General features: G+C 45.3%; 1 protein-coding gene and 1 long non-coding RNA gene across 2 annotated transcripts in view; one reads left to right on the forward strand and one right to left on the reverse strand.

Annotated features, from left to right (window-relative positions):
* Positions 1-3745, reverse strand: part of LOC140184973 (nuclear factor 7, ovary-like) — a 5460-nt gene extending 1715 nt beyond the window's left edge. Inside the window, exons 1-3 of the mRNA XM_072238212.1 lie at positions 2330-3745; positions 1545-1640; positions 927-1160 (exon numbers count right to left, since the gene is read on the reverse strand). Of these exons, the coding sequence (XP_072094313.1) occupies positions 927-1160; positions 1545-1640; positions 2330-2740 (741 nt within the window). The 5' untranslated portion in view covers positions 2741-3745. The remainder of the gene's footprint in view (positions 1-926; positions 1161-1544; positions 1641-2329) is intronic.
* Positions 3746-5345: 1600 nt separating this feature from the next.
* LOC140185207 (uncharacterized) lies at positions 5346-15563 on the forward strand. Its single transcript, XR_011882521.1, has 2 exons — positions 5346-5739; positions 11317-15563. It is a non-coding gene; the product is annotated as an uncharacterized lncRNA (long non-coding RNA).
* Positions 15564-24338: the final 8775 nt, after the last annotated feature.

The following is a 24338-nucleotide window of genomic DNA, read 5'->3' on the forward strand; positions in this document are numbered from 1 at the left end:
GGAGGTGGATTGTGAAGCACTGAGACTGATAGGAGAAAATGGACCAAAAGGACTGCTTATGATGGAGGATGGGACACAATCCCATGTAAAATTAAATCGAAGGTGTAAAGTGAAAAGTGAAAGTTTCCTTAACCTGATGGATCCTGGATATAGAGGATAATTCTGATGTGTGGGTCACATTCTTTGTTCTCAGTGATTGACAGATAGATCCTCGCACCCATTGCACCAGACAAACTCACAGACTGTGACTGGAACTGGGTCTTTACGGAAGTTTGAGAGGATATTTATTGTGGTAATTAAGGGCACAATCAACAGATCTGTGTTATGATCAGAGTAAATCATTTCAGAGAAGATTGCATTCTGTCCTGGGATGTACAGAAGTTGCGTAAGGTCATTTTTGGGACAACAACAACCGTGAATAGTTGCATCAATTGTCTGGTGAGAAACAGTTTACTGCCATTTGTAAATGCTGTGTGTAGGAGCAATGTCTCTATTTTCTGTCTGCATTGTATTCAGTGTTGCATGTTTATAAAGGTAACACGTCATGTGAGTGGGGCGTGGTAATAACGCAGGGATTAAGTTATATATTTGTGCTTTGTTCTGGGCAGTTTTCAGCTGAGGATAGACGGATGTCATATCTTTTGTTGACCGCTTCACTGCAGCTTAATTTACAATTAATTACGCTGAAGTTTCATCGCTTCAGGATTGTACGGTGCTAATGAAGGGCATAATACTTCGACATTTTGGAACGTCTTTATTGTCGTGATTGGAGGGCGCTTCATACAAGCATAACAATCTGTGCAATATTGCCAGCAGTGACAATTGATTTTTTTTTCCGAATTGGCCACTGTGCTGTGTTTATTTCAAATATACCAGTGTTCATTTAGTGCCCTTTGACAGAAACAAATTGAAATATAACCTCTCACCTTGAGAAATATCACACTGTTTTTTTGATCCATCTGTTCCTTTAACTTTGAGACTTCCTCCTGAATAAACCTGATATTCTCTTGAATCTCTCGAAGATTTTTCTTCATTGGACTCAGAATCCTCGCCTCTTCTTCCCTGAAATCCCTGAGTAAGCTCTGCTCTTTCTCAGTGATAATCTGGCGCAGTTCAGCAAACTGGGATGTGATGTGGGACTGAACGCTGTGTGACTGATTCTGTTGAATGAAAGCTGAAGATTAATTTACTGTCTTGCTGTGTTGCATTTCCTTATGATATTAAGGTGACTAGTCGATCCATTAATGTCCATGCTAGTTCTGAGAGCATTCCCGGCAACCCCATTCCCTCACATTTTCCTGAAACCTATTCTCCCTCATTGACCCATTAACTACCACCTGATTCACATACAGCATCCCCACCTTCACAGGATTAATTGTAATTAACCATTCATGCAGCATATCCGCGGGATGTGTCTGAACGTGCAAACTCCACACAGACAGCACCAGAGTTCAGGATCGCTGGAGCTGCGATACTCTGCTATTCTGCATTAGAGGGAGCAAAACTATACAGTAATATCAGAAATTCCGCTCAGGAAGACTCACCAGAACTCCGGAAATCTTCTCTTTCTGTTGCTGCTCCTTTTCCTGGAAGTCTGATTCCATTTTTGTGAGAGAGTCTAAGGAAGATTTTAGCTGATCCTGGAAGTCAGAGAGCGAAGGAAATAGAAACGAAGATGTATCAAAAGAAACAGGTGTTCAAACCCGATTATCGCTCACAAAATGCTGGAGGAACTGAACGACTCAGGCAGCATCTATGCTGGGGGAAAAATAGTCGCCGTTTGGGGATGGGACCCTTCGCTTGGACTGGAAATCAATGGGGCAGAAGCCAGAATAAAAGGGGTAAGATTCAGTCGGCAAATGACGGGTGAGACAACGTGAGGGGGACGTGGTGTAAGGTGATGAAGTTAAGAAGATGAGAGGGGTCAGGTGGGGAGGCAAAGAGCTAAAGAAAATGGGATCTATACGAAAGGATAATCGACCATAGAAGAAACGGGAGGAATTGGGACTGTATGGGATTCCGAATGGTGGCGAGTGAGGCGGTGTGGGAGTCAGGCGTAGCACTAGGCCCGCTTGCAGGTAACAGTGCCAGGAGGGAGATCGGTGCAGAGGAGCAAGTGGACAAGGGAGTTACAGTACGGACAGCGATCGCCACACAGCCTGGAGAGTTGTGGGGAAAGGGTGGGTCTGGGCTGTTGGAGGGAAAGATGTGTTTGGTGGTTGAATCCGGTTGGAGATGGCGAAAGTCGCGGGGAATGATGTGAAGGCTCCCGTGGTTCCAGGCAGAAGAACGGAGGAGAGAGTGAGGATCAAATTCAGGTTAGTTTTACCTTGTAGAGTGTAACAGCTTCTTTAATCGGCATGAAGCGGTGCTCTCTGTGTTCCTGCGCAACTGCACAGATCAGACAGATCAGTGTCTTGTCCGTGTTGCAAAACAGCTTCAGTTCTTCCTCATGTTCCTCGCAGTGAAATTTACTTTCCTTCCCTTTCGGATTCAGGTTTAGATTTCGAGCTTTTTCAGCCAAATTTACTAAAGCCCGATTTACCCTGAGGGTGCCGTCAGCAAACACCTCTCTACATTCGGGGCAGGAGTTTCTCTCCTCCCTTTCCCAATACTGTGTGATACAAGAGCGACAGAAGTTGTGCCCACACTCCAGTGACACCGGATCGGTGAAAACATCGAGGCAGATGGAACAAATTGCCTCCTCGGTCCAACTCTCGGCCTGTCCTTTCGAAGCCATGTGAACTCCCGGCACTTCCTGATTCAGAATGATTTCACTTTCGGGGCGGGGCTGATCCCCTGCAGTACCGCGATTGTCCACTACATGTCGCTGCAGACTCGGGAAATGAACATTCTGCTGTTGGAGGTGTTCACTTCGAAGTAATAGTGGTAATTTCCATATCAGGGTGAGATCAGCAACACACTAAACAGGTCTGAACATAAATAAAAACTCGGCCATGGACTGCCTAAACCCGGCTGCGAAAGGAGGGGCGTTGGGCATGGGGCTTGCCACCTCATCTCGTAAAATGGCAGTGCACAGAAATGCCAAACGAACCTCCAAAGGCCTCATCCCTGGGACCGGTAGGACCTTCCCCGGAAGATCATTGAAGTCGTGTGGTGAAAGAAGAAGCCTCAGGGCCGATCAACCTTCGCCCTGGACAGGGGACTCTGGCGAGATGCTGGTGGGGGCCTGTGCCCCGGTAGGCGTGATGGGCTAAAGAAGAAGCAGAACAGAAATGCAGCCGGAGTGAAGAGCCTGGTTCAGTCTGAGGCAGGACTGAAAGGGACAAGTTCTGAAAAGAGAGGCACAAGAGACTGCAGATGCTGGAATCTCCGGTAAGAAATGTGATGCTGGAGTGACTGAGCGTGGCCGGCAGCATCTTGGGAGAGAAATGTATAATCGACTTTCCGGGACGAGATCCTTCATCTGGACTGTCTCAACCCGAAATTTCGATTGTCCGTTTCCCTCCACAGATGCTGACTGACTTGCTGAGTTCCTCCAGCAGCTCGCTTTTTTTTTCCAAGTGTAAAGAGAGTCAGACTGGGGTGTAAAACCGGGGTTAAGTAACTATTGAAAACAACTATTAAATTAGTTCATGCCATGAAAGTGGGGATGTGGAGAGAATATTGTGCTGTGACAAGACAGATGCTGTGGCTGCAGCGAAAAGTACAGGACTGGACATTCCACATCACAGGGTGGAAAACATTTTAGTCGGTGAAGTCCCGAAGAAACTTTCTGACTTTACCCATGTCTGTCCCAGCTTCAGTGAAAGGCCAGTTTCCACAATTCTGGACAGAGCCCAGACGTTGATGTTTTTTTTTTATTTTAAATCAAAATAAGCATTACACACCATAAATATTCACAAAGATAAACCGTGCAATGCCTTTACCCGAAGATCAGTGACCCTTATGTCACGCAGCTGCTGTGGCACAGGCCCTTCCATCTTTCTCCACATATCTTCACCAGCCCACAGTCCGCAAAGAGGTGAGTGACCGTCCCGTCTCCACTGCAGTAATCTCGGGGCAGCTATTAGATTCATCCGAGCACATCCTGGTTGGAGTCCAACCAACCATTGAGCACGTCTACATGAAACGCCGTCGTAGCAAAGCAGCATCCATCATCAGAGATGCTCACCACCCAGACCAGGCTCTTTTCTCGCTGCTGCAATCCGGTACAAGATGCAAGAGCTCAGGTCTCGCAGCACCGGGTCCAGGAACAGTTACTACACCTCAACCATCAGGCTCTGCAACAACAGAGGATAACTACACCCACTTACCGTCCATTGAGATGCTCCCACAACCAATCGTCGTACTGGGCCTGTATCAAAATTGGTGAAATTGGTGAAATCAGAGGTGGTTTGACTCAGACCGATCGCGTTGATCATGTCTCAGAATTAGAGAAGTAAAAGAGACAGGCACAATCTCACAGGGTATTGACAGTGTTGGGGCAGGAATGATGTTTCCCCTGGCTGGGCTCTGGAACCATGGTCCACAGACTTAAATCACAGTTCACCTCAGCAGGACTGAGATGCGGAGAAATTTCCTCCCCAGTGCAGCGAATCTTTGGAATTTTCTCCACGAGGTTTCTAAATTGAATAGACATATTTTGGGCCTCAGCGCTGATGGGGACATTGAAGTGGTGTTGAGGTCAAAGGTCAGACATGGAGACGCTTCAGATGAGGTTCACAAGGATGATTCCAGGAATGAAAGGGTTATTATACGAGGAACGATCGATGGCTCTGGGTCTGTACTCGGTTGAATTCAAAAGGGTGAGGGGAATCTGATTGAAACCTTTTTGAATACTGAAATATAGACAGAGTAGATGTAGAAAGGATGTTTCCCATGGAGTGAGAGTCTCGGACAAAAAGGCACAGGCTCTGCATCGGGAAGCGCCCTTTCAAACCTGAGATGCTGAGAAATGTCTTTTCACAAAGCATGGTGAATTTGTGGAATTTGTAGCCACATGCAGCTGTGGAGGCGAGGTCGTTGGGTGTCATTAAGGTGGAGATTGCTAGGTTCTTGATTGGACATGACATCAAAGGATACGGGCAAAAGGCCGGGTACTGGGGTTGAGGAGGAGAGAGGGAAAAGGATCAACCATGAGTGAACGGCGGAGCAGACTCGATGTGCCAGACGGCTTAAATCGGCTCCTGGGACTTATGGTCTTATGCTCTTATGTTCTGTAGATTTTCTCAGTGTCCGCAGCAAAATGCTTGTCGGGGTTGTCTGTACTCTGATAATAAAATGTACTTTGAAGTTTGAGTTTCGGGGAAATTCCTTTGATTCTGAGAACAAACTGTGATTGGCGGCAGCAGCCCGTCCTCAGACACACTCACAGCCAATCAGCGGCACAGCTGGGAGAGTCTTGCTTCCATTGGTTGAGGGGTGTCAGTGGGCGGGACGCTGAACTTCCGCAGCGGTGCGGGGTTTGGAACCGAGAGCGAGTGGACCCGGGGAGAGGCCGGAGATTGGGAGCTGCACGTCGGGTAACGGCTGCAACACCGGCCGGGTGAATCATCCGATGGCAGAGCTGAAGAGACTGGCGGAGATTCCGTGAGATGTTTCAGTTGCACGGAGGATGCCCGGTCTTTCCCTGCCGTGGATCGGGGCCTGTTGTCTGGAGTTCTACCCCGGACCGGTCTGCTGCTGCTGGGCGACGGGAGCTGGCCCGCAGCGGCTGCTGATGGATCTCTGGAGCTCTCACCGCTCCCCTGTGCAACCGGACAGGCTAAGGCCAAGGTAAGAACAAGGCGCAAAGGTCAGTTTGTGCTTTAGAAAATAAGAAACAGGAGCCGGGTTAAAAATTGACAGCAGTAAAAATACCCGAAATGCCATTTTTAAACCGATTTTTTTTTTCATTTTTCTTCATTTTGGGTCACGTTAGGAAAAGCCATCAAAAAGCCACAGTGTTCCATGTACGCTGGGTGATAGTCCTTCAAATAGTTCACCCCGGTCTTTTTGGGCACCGGTATGATTGCCGCCATTTTGTATGTGTATGTGTGTGTTTGTGTGTCCAAATGTTTGAAACAGTGAAACAGAGAATCCGAGGCTTCCCAGTTCGATCCAGCAATGTTCCCAGTAACTGTGGTCACAGAGATGGGACGGCCATTCAGATCAGAACAAAATAATTCACCCAGCAGTTGGTGAACCTTCAGAACTCACAACCCACTCTTGTGTTTGAGAGAGACATTCACAAATTTAAATGTGCGATTTAAAGTTTACAAAGTAAATTTATTATCAAAACTTTAAACATGTCATCATGCACAATCCTAGATTCATTTTTTGGGGGCAAATTCAGCAAATCCAAGAGCCATTATAGAATCACTGACAGACCAAACCCAACAGGACAGACAAAAACCTAAGTGCAAAAGACAATAAACTGCAAATATAAAGGAAAAATAATAATAAATAAATGAGAAATAAAGATCAAGAACATGGGATAAAGAGTCCTTGAAAGTGAGTCCAGAGGTTGTGGGAACAGTTCAGTTATAGGGTTACTGAATTTCAGTGAAGTTATGCTCTCTGGATCAAGAGCCTAATGGTTCAGGGGTAGTAACTGTTTCTGACCTGGTGGTGTGGGCCTGAGGATCCTGCACCCTCTTCTTGATGGCAGCAGTGAGAAGGGAGCATGTCCTTGGTGTCTGTGGGGGTGTGGGTGTCCTTCATAGAAACATAGAAAATAGGCGCAGGTGTAGGCCATTCGACCCTTTGAGCCTGCACCGCCATTCAGTATGATCATGGCTGATCATCCAACTCAGAACCCTGTACCAGCCTTCCCTCCATACCCCCTGATCCCTTCAGCCACACGGGCCATATCTAACTACCTCTTAAATATAGCCAATGAACTGGGCTCAACTGTTTCCTGTGGCAGAGAATTCCACAGATTCACCACTCTCTATGTGAAGAAGTTTTTCCTAATCTCGGTCCTAAAAGGCTTCCCCTTTATCCTCAAACTGTGACACCTCATTCTGGACTTCCCCAACATCGGGAACAATCTTCCTGCATCTAGTCTGTCCAATCCCTTTAGGATTTTATACGTTTCAATAAGATCCCCCCTCAATCTTCTACATTCCAATGAGTATGAGCCTAGTCGATCCAGTCTTTCATCATATGAAAGTCCTGCCATCCCAGGAATGAATCTGGTGAACCTTCTTTGTACTCCCTCTATGGCAAGGATGTCTTTCCTCAGATTAGGGGATCAAAACTGCACACAATACTCCAGGTGTGATCTCACCAAGGCCTTGTACAACTGCAGTAGTACCTCCCTGCTCCTGTACTTGAATCCTCTCGCTATAAATGCCAGCATACCATTCGCCTTTTTCACTGCCTGCTGTACCTGCATGTCCACTTTCAATGACTGGTGTACAATGACACCCAGGTCTCGTTGCACCTCACCTTTGCCTAATCGGCCACGATTCAGGTAGTAATCTGTTTCCTGTTTTTGCCATTGAAGTGGATAACCTCACATTTATGCACATTAATTTGCATCTGCCATGAATTTGCCCACTCACCCAACCTATCCGAGTCACCCTGCATACTCTTAGCATCCTCCTCACAGCTAACACTGCCACCCAGCTTCGTGTAATCCGCAAACTTGGAGATGCTGCATTTCATTCCCTCATCCAAGTCATTAATACATATTGTAAACAACTGGGGTCCCAGCACTGAGCCTTGCAGTACCCCACTAGTCACTGCCTGCCATTCTGAAAAGGTCCCGTTTATTCCCACTCTTTGCTTCCTGTCTGCTAACCAATTCTCGATCCACATCAATACCTTACCCCCCAGTACCGTGTGCTTTAAGTTTGCACACTAATCTCCTGTGTGGGACCTTGTCAAAAGCCTTTTGAAAATCCAAATATACCACATCCACTTGTTCTCCCCTAACCACTCTAATAGTTACATCCTCAAAAAATTCTATGAGATTCGTCAGACATGATTTTCCTTTCACAAATCCATGCTGACTTTGTCCGATGATTTCACCGCTTTCCAAATGTGCTGTTATCACATCCTTGATAAATGACTCTAGCATTTTCCCCACCACCAATGTTAGGCTAACTGGTCTATAATTCCCCGGTTTCTCTCTCCCTCCTTTTTTAAAAAGTGGGGTTACATTAGCCACCCTCCAATCCTGAGGAACCAGTCCAGAATCTAAAGAATTTTGAAAAATTATCACTAATGCATCCACTATTTCTTGGGCTACTTCCTTAAGCATTCTGGGATGCAGACCATCTGGCCCTGGAGTTTTATCTGCCTTTAATCCCTTCAATTTACCTAACACCACTTCCCTACTAACATGTATTTCCCTCAGTTCCTCCATTTCACTGGACCCTCTGTCCCCTACTATTTCTGGAAGATTATTTATGTCCTCCTTAGTGAAGACATTCAATTAGTTATTCAATTGGTCTGCCATGTCCTTGTTCCCCATAATCAATTCACCTGTTTCTGTCTGTAAGGGACCTACATTTGTCTTAACCAATCTTTTTTTTTCACATATCTATAAAAGCTTTTACAGTCAGTTTTTATGTTCTCTGCCAGTTTTCTCTCATAATCTCTTTTCCCTTTTCTAATTAAGCCCTTTGTCCACCTGTGCTGGACTCTGAATTTCTCCCATTCCTCAGGTGAGCCACTTTTTCTGGCTAATTTGTACATTTTTTTCTTTGGAATTGATACTATCCCTAATTTCCCTTGTCAGCCACGGGTGCACTACCTTCCTTGATTTATTCTTTTGCCAAACTGGGATGAACAATTGTTGTAGTTCATCCATGCAACCTTTAAATGCTTGCCATTGCATATCCACCGTCAATCCTTTAAGTGTCATTTGCCAGACTGTCTTAGCTAATTCACGTCTCATACCTTCAAACTTACCCTTCTTTAAGTTCAGAACCTTTGTTTCTGAATTAACTATGTCACTCTCCATCTTAATGAAAAATTCCACCATATGGTCACTCCTACCCAAGGGGCGTCTCATGACAAGATTGCTAATTAACCCTTCCTCATTGCTCAATGCCCAGTCTAGAGTGGCCTGCTTTGTAGTTGGTTTCTCGACATGTTGGTTCAAAAAACCATCCCGCATACATTCCAAGAAATCCTCTCCCTCAGCACCTTTACCAGTTTGGTTCACCCAATCTATATGTAGATTGAAGTCACCCATTATAACTGCTGTTCCCTTATTGCACACATTTCTAATTTCCTGTTTAATGCCATCCCCAACATCACTACTACTGTTAGGTGGCCTGTACACAACTCCCACCAGCGTTTTCTGCCCCTTAGTGTTATGCAGCTCTACCCATATTGATTCCACATCCTCTTGGCTAATGTCTTTCCTTTCTATTGCGTTAACCTCCTCTCTAACCAGCAATGCTACCCCACCTCCTTTTCCTACATGTCTATCTGTCCTGAATATTGAATATCCCTGAATGTTGAGTTCCCATCCTTGGTCACCCTGGAGCCATGTCTCTGTGATCCCAGCTATATCATATTCAATAATAACAATCTGCACTTTTAATTCATCCACCTTGTTACGAATGCTCCTTGCATAGACACACAAAGCCTTCAGGGTTGCTTTTACAACACTCTTGGCCCTTATACAATTATGTTGAAAAGTGGCCCTTTTTCATGCTTGCCCTGGATTTGTCGGCCTGCCACTTTTACTTTTCTCCTTACTACTTTTTGCTTCTACCCTCATCTTACACCCCTCTGGCTCTCTGCACTTGTTCCCGTCCCCCTGTTGTGAACTAACCTCCTCTCTCATAGTCTCTTTAATTTGATTCCCACCCCCCAACCATTCTAGTTTAAAGTCACCTCAGTAGCCCTTGCAAATCTCCCCGCCAGGATATTGGTCCCCCTAGGATTCAAGTGTAACCCGTCCTTTTTGAACAGGTCACACCTGCGCCAAAAGAGGTCCCAGTGATCGAAAAACTTGAATCCCTGCCCCCTGCTCCAATCCCTCAGCCACGCATTTATCCTCCACCTCATCGCATTCCTACTCTCACTGTCGCGTGGCACAGGCAGTAATCCCGAGATTACTACCTTTGCGGTCCTTTTTCTCAACTCCCTTCCTAGCTCCCTATATTCTCCTTTCAGGATCTCATCCCTTTTCCTACCTATGTCATTGGTACCTATATGTACCACGACCTCTAGCTCCTCACCCTCCCAGTTCAGCATATCTTGGACACGATCAGAAATCTCCCGGACCCTGGCACCAGGGAGGCAAACTACCATCCGGGTCTCTGGACTGCATCCACAGAATCGCCTATCTGACCCCCTTACTATCGAGTCCCCGATTACAACTGCCCTCCTCTTCCTTCCCCTACCTTTCTGAGCTACAGGGCCGGACTCTGTGCCGGAGGCACGGCCACTGTCGCTTCCCCCAGGTAAGCTGTCCCCCCCCAACAGTACTCAAACAGGAGTACCTATTGTCAAGGGGCACAGCCACTGGGTACTCTCTATTACCTGACTCTTCCCCTTCCCCCTCCTAACCATGACCCACTGGTCTGCCTCCCATGGCCCTGGTGTGACCACCTGCCTGTAACTCCTCTCTATCAACTCCTCACTCTCCCTGACCAGACGAAGGTCATCGAGCTGCAGCTCCAGTTCCCTGACGCGGTCCCTTAGGAGCTGCATCTCGGCGCACCTGGCGCAGATGTGGACGTCCAGGAGGCTGGGAGACTCCGGGACCTCCCACATCCAGCACCGAGAACAACAAACTGCCCTCACACTCATACTGCCCCTCTCCTCAAATAACAACAAAAAATGAATGCCAAACCCTCTTCGCCTTGCCCGTTTCCGCCTAAGCCCGTTGAGCCGAAGCCCTTAAGGCTTCCTCTTATGAGAATAGGTTAGGTGAACTCTGCCTTTTCTCCTTGGAGCGACGGCAGTTTCTAAGATGATGACAGGCATTGATCGTGTGGATAGTCAGAGGCTTTTTCTCAGGACTGAAATGGCTAACACGACAGGGCACTCTTTTAAGATGCTTGGAGGCAGGTATACAGGATGTGTAAGGGGTAGGTTTTATACGAAGAGAGTGGTCAGTCCGTGGAATGGGCTGACGGCAACGGTGCTGTAGTGGGATACGACAGGGTCTTTTAGGAGAATCCTGGATTGGTACATGGAGCTCAAAAAAACAGAGGTCTATGGGTAACCCCAGGTAATTTCTAAAGTAAGTACATGTTTGGCACAGCATTGTGGGCCGAAAGGCCTGTATTGTGTTGCAGGTTTTCCATGTTTCTCTGTTTCTAACATTCGCTGCTGCTACTTGAAAGGTTAACTGACATTCATATTAACTAATTGTCATGTGTGTTCTCCTTTGACCGACAGGCACCACAGCCAGTGACAGTAGGAGACAGAGGTGTGTCTGATCTACGATCGGCCCTGTGGAAATCTGCCCCACTCTCAGCCCCTCCTCTTACGCTGTCAATATTGGACGACAACTTCCAAGATGACCTGGTGGCCCCGGCTGATATGCGGCTGCTGCAGAATGAGCGCGCTGATCGACGGGAGGTGTCGTTCCTATGCAAAGCGGGCATTTGTGAAATGTGCACAACAGTTTCTATTATAAGCAATTCGTGTTATTTTCACCGTTTACATTACACTACAAATGCAACGTGATAGTGGGGGCTGTGGTGGTGGAGGAGAAATCAGTGTTCCATCACCCTCTGCTTTGGGATCAGTGCACAGTCAATATCCAGTCTCCTTTTGATTTGAGTTCTCCAGTCCCGGCTGCAAGAGTCGTGAATCCTTATTGTGCCTTTCCAGGTTAAACAAGTCCTCACTGAGGCCACCGACTGGAGATGCACACAGTACTCCAGCCGTGGTCTCACCAACATGGAACAGAGCAGCAGGGGAACAGGCCCTTCTGCTCTCTGTGCTGTTCTGAACCAACTAAACTGGTCTTTCCACGCCTTATTAAACCATTCCCTTCTGCAAACACATCGACATTGCTGCATTCCCCACACATTAATGTGGTATCCAATTCCCCCTTTCTCATTTGCTTCCTTCAGCAACCCTGGCCTTCATTCCAGACATACATCACTATGAGTATGAAAAGAAAGCTTGCAAAGCACATTTCCTCTAAACATTCTGAGTCAAGTTTAACATTACTGTCATGGATAAGTGTTTTTTGTATAGCAGCAGTGTAGGAAAAATACAAAATTATATTAAATTATGAAATAAATAAAGAGTACAAATAGGGCTGATGAGCCAGTGCCCCCCCAACTAAAATATATGCCCTCTAGTATTAGACAATTCATCCTCAGGGAAATAAGTACAGGCTGTCCATTCTGCCTGCATCTCCCATATTGCGATAAACTCCTGTCAAGCCTCCCTCGCCCTCTGCAGATCCAGAGAATATATCCCTTAATTGTCCAATCTCTCCCTATCCAGGCCACGCCCTGTTAAGCCTTTTCTACTCAACGTCAAAATCATCCACATCTTTTGCTGGAATAGAATGCAATCGTCCAGATGTAGTTAAATTAGAGGTTTATAAATCTGCAACGTAACTACCTGTCACCGAACTTCCTGCCTCGATTACTAACGGTAACTGGCCCACGCCGCATTTATCAACCCCAACAAGCAGATACTTTAGGAGTGTATTGAACTCAGATCCCAAGATCCCTCTGCAGATCAACACTGACATCGACACAGGCCAAGCTCGCAAGCCACCACAATTCTGGTGAATCTCCTCTGCAGTCTTCCAGCCCAAAACATCCTTTGTACAGAATGCTAACCAGAACTGAATGTGACATTTCAAGAAATTTAGCAGTCAAAAGAATGAAGTCGACCATTCGGACGAGACCCTTGCTCCCTCGGCCCACCCATTCCATGCCGAACGGGTACACACCAAACTCGCCCCATAATCCTGTGTTTGTCGCTTCTCCTCGGGGACAGCAATTAACTTGTTTGCACATTTCAGTTGCGTAGACGCAGCGGCTGAAAGATCCTTTCCCTCTTGTAAGAGTCTAAAACTAAACCTTTCCTATCCTGTATTAACCACAATGTCTTTCAAATTTGTATAAGTACAGGACCACAAAGGTGGTAATGTCTCTTAAAGAACAGAAAGGCGGATAATTTCCCCAAAGCCTGGTGGGATACAGTGGACAGATTAGGAGATTGGGCAAGAAAGTGGCAAGTGAAATACAATGTTTGAAAATGCATGATCATGCACTTTGGTAGTGGAAATACATGTGCGGACCATTTTCAAAATGGGGAGAAAATCCAAAAATCTGAGATGCAAAGGAACTTGGGGGTACTTGTACAGAATGCCCCAAAGCCTTGCATGTTACGTCTGTGGTGAGGAATGCAAATGCCATGTTATCATTCATTTCAAGAGCTCGATAATACAACTGCAAGGATGTGATTCTGAGGCCTCACCTTGAGAATTGTGAACACTTTAGGCCCCTCGTCTTGGAAAAAATTGCTCCAGCATTGGAAAGAGTCCAGAGGAGTTTCACAAGGATGAGTCCAGGAGTGATATGGTTATCGTATGAAGAACATTTGATGGCTCTGGGTCATTACTCGCTAGAATTCAGCAGGATGAGGGGGAAACTTTTCGAATGTTGAAAGGCCTAGACAGATAAGATGTGGAAAGTTTGTTTCCCATGGTGGGAGACTCTAGGACAAAAGGGCACAGCCTCAGGATAGAGGGGCATCCATTCAGAGCAAAGATATGGATATTTTGTTTAGTCAAAGGGTGATGAAATTGTTGTCAGTTGCAGCTATGGAGGACAGGGCGTTGGGTGTGTTTAAGGCAAAGGTTGATACCTTCGTTATTAGACATGGCATCAATGGTTATGCGGAGAAGGCCGGGAATTGGGGTTGAGGAGGAGAAAAATAAGATTAGCCATGATTTAACAGCGGACCAGACTCAATTGGCTAGAGGGCTTAATTTTGTTCCTGTGCCTTATCATCTTATGAAAGGGCACAGGCCGCCGTCAGGTAAGTTGTGAAGGTTTTGAGAAAATTTTGCTGGAAGTCATATTGTGATAATATTGGAAGGGATATTAAACTTGCAGATGTTTGAGGAAAGATTAAGGTAATGGGGTGTTCGTAGGGATCCAAATATTCCAGTATTGATTGACGAGTGTAAATTGATTGTACCTGAAAAAAGGAAGGTTTAGTTCCTGGCTGTGTCATTTTCTGCGATTCATAATCAAGATAAATTGAGTGAAGAGATTCAGTAATACCGGGATGAGGTTCTAAGTGAAAACAGCAGGTAAATGGATGATCATTGCAGCTTTCAGTTGCTAAATCACAATGTATGTGTTTTACAAATAGCATTAATAGACCGGCACTGGAATTGAACTCGGTGGCTCAAACTCCTGAAGAAGTGTTGGTGGTAGGATTTCTTGCCACGTGGATGGAAAATAAGCTGCCATAGAAGCAGTGTATCACTAATATTATCGATAAATGCAAAGGAGCATTAAATATACTTGTGTCTTCGTGGATTTTTCTGGGGTGCTGCATGAAAATATTTATTGACCATTTAGATTTGTGCAATCAAATCTGTTCTTGATAATGGCTGCGTGGTTTATGGATCAGCTTCCTCTTCCATTTTAAAATATCTGGATGTGATAAAGGCACAGACTTTAAACTTGTGTTGTGGTGCAGTGAGATGGCCCGCTGTTTCGGATTGACTGGTTGAAATCGGAAGCACCTTTTCAATTGTGGAGGTTGCAGCTGTCAGATTGAACTTCAGGCGGCGGAGGAATCATCATCCTGATGAAGGTGTGTTGCTGGGCTGTTGGGAACATCACAATAACAGTGTTTTTAATCTTGGGTATCATGCTTGGAATATGGGTTAGTTGGATTATTCAGGCTGCCCCACGGCAGCTTTCTCGGTAAACCCAACTTGTTTATTCCAATGCATTTTCCTGATTTTAGGTTACTGGATTTAATAAAATCTAAGGGTGTTAACTGGGATGCTGATGTAGCTGCTTTTGTGCACGAATTATAGGTGACAATAAGGAAACAACGTACCAAACATTTAGCAGCATTTTCAGCAGAATTAGTTGCTATCATTGTAGGCACACTTGTCCACGTAAGGTTGTAATTTGTTCAGCTTTTTTTGGGGTTTGATGTGCCTTAAAACAAGTCATTCCATCAGTAGGTCAGATTTAATGTCAGAAACTCATCAAACTTTATTTCGCATACGAGGTATTGGTTTCCAGATTGACATTGTCCGGGTCCCTGCACATTGAGTGTTGAGGTGGACGAGCTGTTTGACCGTTCAGCGACAAAAGCTGTTCATTGTTCAGCTGTGGATATCGACCTTTATCGAAGCAAATCAGAAGCTAAGGGTAGCTTATTTGTGTAGATTTGCCTCGATTTTTGGGGCATGTCGGCAAATATGAGCTGTACACTGAACTGGCGTGTACGCAGATTCGTGGGTGCATACAGATTTGTGGTGTGCCGACAGATATGGCGGTGCACACAGATTTGGGTGTGTCGCGGATTTAGGGGTGCACATGGATTTTGGAGGTTTCGGTGGATTTCGGGGATTTTTTGACGTATATCAAGGTTGTTTCATTTGTAGATACTTTAATAATAAATACACTTAAAACATTGAACTTTGTTCCTGCTATTTGTGAGGTGTAGACAGCTATTTTGCGAACTGTTCGAAATGCATCCTACTCTGGAATAATCTGATTGGAATGTAAAAGTTTCTGCGGGCCGGGGAGCGCCCAGCATGGGGGTGCATGAAGACACGGTGAGCAGTAGGGCCCGGAGGAGTCGGTAGAACAGAGGAATCAGGAAACACAGATTCATAATTCATTGAAAGTGGCGTCACCGCTAGAGAGAATCGTACAGAAAGATGTAGGCACATTTACCTTCATAAATCAAAATATTGAGTACAAGAGATGGGAATATATGTTTAAGTTGTATAAAACGTTTATGAGTCCTAATCTGGAGTATTGTGTGCAGCATTTGTTACCTGCCTGCAGGAAAAATATCAATAAAACTGAAAGGATGCCGTGAATATTTACAATATGTTTGCCGGGATTTGAGTTCGGAGTTGTAAGGGATAGTTAAATAGGTTTGGACTTTAATCCCTGGAATTTAAGCAAATGATGTGAAATTTCATAGAGGTATACAAATTATGACTGATATAGACAAGGTAAATGCAGGCAAGATTTTTCCACTGAGGTTGGGTGAGGCTGGGACCAGAGTTCTCTGTTCAAGAGTGAAAGAAGAAAAGTGCCAGCGGAAGTGGAGGATGTGGTTTTGATTGCATGGAAGAGAGGTTTGGATACCGACACAGATGGGATGGGTATTGAGGGCCATTTTCGAGGTGATGTCATGAAACTCGGGAAAATAACAATTTGGTACGGACTAGATAGCGGAAAACGGTCAGATTCATTTTTATAGTGCTCTGTCACGCCAAATAATTTGTAGATGAGGGAACTGGTTGGCTCTGTTGTCTGTGAAGGAAGTAGGATGATTTAAAATGTTTTGGTGGGGTATAGAAGTGTATAGGTGCTGGGCATCCTTGATCAAAATAAGGCGATCAGGGCAGGGATTTTAAAGTTGTCCAGCAGTTCGAGAGCATGTGAAGTTCATGGAGGGAGATGTGAAGGGACTGAACAAAAGGTGATAAAATGAATTTGAGGTACACGGACACGTCAGATCGGGCAAGAGCAGGCAGAGACAAAAGTAACAAAACCCATTCACACGCACTTACACACATAGGCAGACAAATATATAGAGACAGAGACCAAAATACATACACAGATACAGAGTAACATACACACATAGATTCCCAAATACACACACACACACACACACACACACACACACCTGCAGTATCACATTTGCCTTCCCAGGTCCCCACTTTGCTCTGTGTGCTTTCCATATTCGATAGTTTTGAATATAATGTCTCCCTTATTTTTCTAAACTGAGCAGCACAGGCCCAGAGCCATCAAACTCTCCTCATGGGTTCACTCTTTCATGCCTTCTTCATCCTCCCCAAATGTATTTAGTAGAGACTGTCCGAGCTCTCCGCTCTTCAGAAGTAAGCCTACGATATTGTTGTATTCGTTACAAACAATGCAGTGCTGTATAGTTCCCTGAGCCAGTGTACACACGTCTCTCTGGTGTCCTGAAGGGATTCTTCCACACTAGCCACGTGTTCCCAGTCGTCAAGCCGTCACGACAAAGACCGGGCGCTGTCCTCCAGCTGGTCTCTGACCCAAACACACACAGACACACAGCAAGACGGACAGACACATAGGTGGACACATATAAACACACTGAGATGCAAACATTCAGATATACTTTAATAATTAATACATTTTGAACTTTGAACGTTTTAAGATGGGGCAGCTATCTTCTGAACTGTTTGAAATGATTTTTGCTCTGGAATAAACCGATGTGCATGTGGGGATGTCAGCGGGTTTGGGGTGCAAATTGATGTGCGGATGTGCGCAGATTTCAGAGTGTCTCAGTAAATATGGGGGTGCACACTGATTTGAGGATGCATGAACGTTGGGAGGGTGCACAGGGATTTGGGAGTGCACAATGATTTGGGGTTGCACACAAGTTTGAATGTGTCCGCGAGCTTGGGGATGCACACGGATTTGGGGTGTCCGTGGAACTGTGGGTGTGATGAATCTCAAGGTTGTTTCATTCACAGATATTTTAATAACTGATGTATTTTGAACCTTGAACTTGCTATTTGATTTAAGGTGGAAAATCTACTTTGTGAATTGTTTCAGATGATTCTTGTTCTAGGATAATCTAATGTGTATGTGGAGTTGTCAGCAGGTTTGCGGTGCGCAGGGATCTGGGAACGTTGGTGGATTTGGGGGTGTCGGCAGTGTTGGGGGTGTGCATGGATTTCGAGGAGACCACTGAGTTAGGGATTGCAAGCGGGTTTTGGAGTGCCCACAGATCTGCGGATGCTGTGACGAACCCCGTGACGGGAATAAAGAACCAGAAAAGATGGAAAACACTTTGGAGTCTAGGATTGCTATAAACTAATAATATTTATTAATAACTACGCAACACAGTAATATAAATGTGCATAATACAAACAGGTTAGCAATTATATATATATAAGTACATCAATCAGAAAGTGTGGAAATATATGTATGAAAAACCAAGCTTCTTTATGTCTAGGGGTAAAAAGTTACAGTCTAACGATGATGAGTAAAGTTCAGTTCAGTTCATGGTATTTAGTTCAGTAGCGTGGGGTGGGGGAGGGGAGAGAGAGAGAGAGAGAGAGAGGGAGGGAGGGGGAGAGTTGAATCTTCAGGTGAGCTGATGCCGTCGATCTTCTCGTCGTCCGCCGAAATCCTTCACAAGTCACCGACTGTGACTGTAACAAAGGGGGGACCGGTTTTCTGTGGTGGAGCTGTCACCTCGGCAAGGGTGGACACATAGACAACTCCCCACCAGTCAACCCCTTCTCCTTCACTGGAAGAGCAATTAGGTCGATTCGCCTGATCGATCCTCCAAAACCCACTTTCTCTGCGGGCACAGCAATGCTCATTCAGTGTCCAGATCATGTGTCTGAGATCTATATCATCTGACCTCCTATTTATCTCACCGTGCTGAGCATCACCTGTAATTCAAAGAGTCCCTCCTTCCTTTGTCTGTGAAGAAATGCAAGCAGGCAATAAGTCCTTGAAAGTCACATCAATAATGTGCTGTCGGTCACCATAGCAACTTTCCAGCTGCTCGGTGCGATCTCCAAAGTAGAAATCCAACGTTACCTCCCGTGTCCTAACGTGGCAGTCCAACCATTAATCTTCTTCTCTCTCTCTCTCTCTTCAAAACAATCATTGGTGATAAATAACTCTCTCTCTCTCTTCAAACAGTTCACAGGGGCACTCCAGGAACCCCACACAGTGCACACAGATTTGCAGATACGCTCAGATTTGGGAATCCCGGTGGATTTGGAGATGTGCCGAATCTCAACGTTGTTTCATTGATACAGACTTTAATATTAAATGCAACTTGGACCTTGGCCTCGGTTCTTACTATTTTTTGGCGTGGAGGCAGATATCTTGTGAACTGCGCGAAATGATTCTTGCTCTGAGATAATCTAATGTGCATGTGAGTGTGCCGGCAGGTTCGGAGTGCACAAACATTTCGGGGTGTAGGCAGATTTGAAGAGTGCGCTGATTTAAGGGGGTTTTGGCGAATATGGACGTGCACAGGGAATTGCTGCTGTGTGCAGAAATGGGGATTTGTCAGTGAATATGGAGGCGTCGGTAGATTTGGGGGCACCCATTGAAACGGGGGTGAAGATGGGTTTGGGGAGGTGCACAAGTTTGGGGATGTCAACGGATTTGGGGTTGCACAGACAATTTTGGTAGTTCGTGGGTTTGGGGTGTGTACGTATTTCAGGGTTCTCTGGGTCTGGATGTATGGCGAATCTAAAAGTTGTTTCATTTATAGATACTTTAGTAATAAATACGTCTTAAATTATAAAGGTGGGACTACTTGAAATGATCACTCCTCTGTGATAGTCAGACGTGCATGTGGCTGGTGGTTAACGTGTGCACGGAATTCTGGTGCACACAGCTTTCGCGACGCATACCGATTTGTAGAAGTGCGCTAATTTGAGGGAATATGCGGGTGAATACACATTTGGACATCTGTTTGGACATTTAAAGGTGGATCCCGCTCTTTTGTGAAGTGTTTGAAATGATTCCTGCTCTGGAATAATTTACTGAGTAGGTGTATGCACAGATATGGGTTGTGCACGGACTTGGGAATGTGCGCAGAATTCCGGCTTTGTCGGTGAATTTGGGGGTGCTTACCGGTTTGGCTGCGCATGCCGATTTGCAGATGTACGCAGATTAACGGGCATGTCAGCAAATGTGTGAGTACCCTGGGATATAGTGTGTCCGTTTCTTGGGGGTGCACACTGATTTGAGGGCTGAATGCGGGCTTGTCGGCGAGCACAGATCTCTGAGTGAACACTGAGTTACAGATATGTGCAGAGTTGGATGTGCTTGCAGATTCGGAGGTAAACAGTGACTCGGGGAAGCCGATGGATTTGTAGGTGTGCCCAATCGCAAGATTGTTCTGTTTATACAGACTTTAATAATAAATGCAATATGATATTTGACCTCGATCCTTGTTTTTTTTTAATACATAGCAATTGCCATTTTGTGAACTGTTTGAAATGATATTTCTCTGGGATTATTTAATGTGTATTTGGGAGGTCCAGTGGGTTTGGGTTTCTCACGGATATGGGAATGCAGACGGGTTTGAGAATATGCGCTGATTTAGGGGTGCTTTAGGGAACATTGGGTGCACAGAGATTTGGTGATGTGCACAGAAGTGGCTGTTAGCCAGCGCATATTGCGGAACAGGCGGATTTGGGGGTGTCAGAAGATGTGGGGCACATTCTGAGTTGGGTGCGCACATGTATTTGCATATGCGTGTGGATTTGGGTGTGTACAGAGCTTTGCCAAAGTCTGCCGATTTGAGGGTGCACAAGGATTTTGCGGAATCGGTAGTTTTGGAGCAGGCTGATGAATTTGAGTTGTGTATGTGTTTCAGGGTTCTCAGGGTATGGAGATGTAGCGAATCTCAAGATTGTTCCATTTGTACATACTTTAATAATACATGCAATTTCCATTTTTACCTCTGTTCTTAATTTTCTATGGTTCAGGCAGCCATCTTGTGAACTGTTTGAAATGAGAGTTTCAGAGCATGTGAAGTTTGCGGATAGAGATTGGAAGGGACTGAACCAGGGGGGACAGACAAAATTCGAGGTATACGGACAAATGTTCAGTCAGGCACGGTCAGGCAGAGTCAGTGGGTCTACCCACGAACGGACAGGAAAACGTACTGTCACACACGAACACACACAGACAGACAAACCCGCAGACACACAGGCAGAGACAGACAACTATAATTTCTTCACCGTCTGTCTCGCTCTTCTCCGTGTTCTTTGACACATAAGGGATGATATGTTAGAACATACTAACCACCCTCACTAGACCACTGAATTTGATGGCCATTCGTTGGAATGAGAAATGGACCTGGACAAGTTCACAAATATTCTGCCTGTGACTGAGTTACTGAGAGGTCTTTTGGGGTTCTTGGATATGGAAGTGATTATTTATCATCAGAAACTGACATTTTTTTGGTCCTTCTCGGTAGAGTCGCAAACACAAACTACATCAAGAGTTTCTACTATTGAGGAGAATGATAACAGTAGGTGATTCAATACAATTTCACAAGTTACAATGACAAAATTTACTTCAATATTCTGTGTCCGACAAATAGTTCCTTTGAAGTACATATTTACAATGGAAGCACATGTATTTGATGAAACAGCTCGGAAGGTTCAGTCAACATTTTTCAGAAAAGCTATCTCCCACGAATGTTCTAAATATTAAATCATTAATTTCATCACAATCTGACACCGCGGGGATTACACCTGTCTGATGTAATCGGTTTGTGAATAATTTAAAAACCTTTATTTTTAAATCTGTTGATGTCAGTCCCCGTGGAGCCGCTAAATGGTATTAAAACCCCAGGCAGGTGCTGCCTCAACATTTCATTCCGACAGATCGCCTGGAGCACAGAGGGACAAATCGCTGGACAGAGAAATGTCTGCAATGTTGCATAGGTACAAAGGTGTGGAGAAAATATTGTACTTGTTGATTGCCGTCATTGGAGTTCCCGGTGAGTGAGCAGAAGAATTAATATTTTTGCTATTTCTGTGTGGTAACCGGTGCTAAGCTATTTATGATCATTTGACAAGCTTCTATCTTGATGATCATTAAGAAAAAAATATCTGTCAGAGATATCGATCCTGTCAGTTCAACACTCTGATCTTTTCATAGTTAATAACAAGCGGAACTAAACTTCTGTCTCTCCCTTAACTCATGAGATTGACTCTAATGTTGTTATTGCCGTGAATGAGACCTTGCCCTGCGTTGCTCCAATGCTGTGTACGAGCAGCTTTCCGGGAGGCTGTGACTGGGAGGGAGTAAATGGGACTCTCTACAGAGTTGTCCCAATGGTGGGGGCAGGCGGCTCTTCGGGAAGGTGAGACTGCCAGGTTTTAATGGGAATTTGTCCAGAGTTATCCTAGTGGTGGGGGCAGGCGGCTCTCCGGGAAGGTGTGATTGGGAGTGTGTTGATGGGAATTTGTCGAGAGTTATCCCAGTGGTGGGGGCAGGCGGCTCTCCGGGAAGGTGAGACTGGCAGGTTTTAATGGGAAGTTGTCGTGATTTTTCCCGGCGTTGGGGCGAGGCATCTCTCTGGGAAGGTGTGACTGGGAGGGTGTTGATGGGAATTTGTCCAGAGTTATCCCAGTGGTGGGGGCAGGCGGCTCTCCAGGAAGGTGAGACTGGCAGGTTTTAATGGGAAGTTGTCGTGATTTTTACCGGCGTTGGGGCGAGGCATCTCTCTGGAAAGGTGTGACTGGGAGGGGTTTACATTGCGAGTTTCACCGTTTCTGAGTTATTGATCAGACAGAACCCCAGGTCCTGTGGTTTTATGTCTTCCTCTGAAGTTTCTCAGTCGGATCCTACTGACTGTTGGTCAATAATCTGGGTCTGATCACCTGCACCAGTGCCCGCGGATCTTTTGCTGTGTATTATCGAATTGAACTGCGCTGTAGATTTAATCCATCAAAGGAACAACTCAGCCTTAGGTTACTAACTTGTTTCTGCTTTCCCTCTGAGACGCGTCGTAAATCGGGGCATCGTTTCGTCCTGACGGAGGGTCTCGGTCCGAAACGACGGCTTGTTGAATGTCAGGGATGCAGCTCTCCGCGAAGGTGTGACTGCACGCGTTTTAATTGGACTTTGTCCAGGTCTGTCCCAGTACTGGGGACAGGCAGCTTTCCAGGAAAAGTTGACTGGGTGGGGTTTACATTGTAAAGTTCTCTGTTTCTGAGTTAGTGATCAGAGGGAATCCATGGTCCTTGTTTCACGTCTGCCTGTGGAGACTCTCACAATCGGATCCCACTGCCTGTTGGTCAAAAATTGGGTCAGATCAGCTGAACCAATCTGCCAACGTGTGTTATTGAACTGATCTGTAGAATTAATCCATTAACGGAGCCACTCAGCCTCAGGTTGCTACGTTGTTTCTGTTTTCCCTCTGAGACCCGTCGTAAGTTGACGAGGGTAAAGCGGTGGAAGTTGTCTCTATGCATTTCAGTAAGTCCTTTGACAAGGTTCCACACGGAAGGTTAGTTAGGAAGGTTCAATCGTTAGGTATTAATATTGAAGGAGTAAAATGGATTCAGCAGTGGCTGGATGGGAGACACCAGAGAGTGTGTTCGATTACTGTTTGTCAGATTGGAGGCCGGTGACTAGTGATGTGTCTCAGGGATCTGTACAGGGTCCAATGCTGTTTGCCATGTACATTAATGATCTGGATGATGGGGTGGTAAATTGGATGAGTAAGTGTGCAGAAGATACTAAGATAGGTGGAGTTCTGCATAAGGAAGTAGGTTTTCAAAGCATGCAGAGAGATTTAGGCCAGTTAGAAGAGTGGGCTGAAAGATAGCAGATGGAGTTTAATGCTGGTAAATGTGAGGTGCTACATTTTGGTAGGACTAATCAAAATAGGCATACATGGTAAATGGTAGGGCATTGAAGAATGCAGTAGAACAGAGGTATCTAGGAATAATGCTGCATAGTTTCCTGAAGGTGGAATCTCATGTGGATAGGGCGGTGAAGAAAGCTTCTGGTATGCTGGCCTTTATAAATCAGAGCATTGAGTACAGGAGTTGAAACTGTACAACGCATTGGTCAGGCCAGATTTGGAGAATTGTGTACAGTTCTGGTCACCGAATTATAGGAAAGATGTCAACAAAATTCAGAGAGTACAAATAAGATTTACTTTTATGTTACATGGGTTTCATCACCGAAGTTACAGAGAAAGGTTGGACAAGTTGAGTCTTTATTCTTTGGATCGTGGAAGGTTGAGGGGGGACTGGATAGAGGTATTTAAAATTTTGAGGGAGATAGATAGAGTTGACGTGGATAAGCTTTTTCCATTGAGAATGGGGGAGATTCAAACAAGAGGACATGAGTTCAGAGTTAAAGGCCAAACCTTCAGCGGTAACATGAGGAAAAACTTCTTTACTCAGAGAGTGGCAGCTGTGTGGAACAAGCTTCCAGTAGAAGTGGTTGAGGCAGGTTCGATGTTGTTATTTAAAGTTAAATTGGATAGATATATGGACAGGAAATGAATGGAGGGTTTTGGGTTGAGTGCAGGTCTGTGGGACGAGGTGAGAGTAAGAGTTCGGCATGGACTAGAAGGGCCGGGATGGCCTGTTTCCGTGCTGTAATTGTTATATTGTTATATAAATCCGTGCACTGCTTCGTGCTCAATAAGGATCTCGGCCCGAAAGGACGGTTTGT

Source organism: Mobula birostris, chromosome 20 (assembly GCF_030028105.1).
Source record: "Mobula birostris isolate sMobBir1 chromosome 20, sMobBir1.hap1, whole genome shotgun sequence".
NCBI lineage: Eukaryota > Metazoa > Chordata > Chondrichthyes > Myliobatiformes > Myliobatidae > Mobula > Mobula birostris.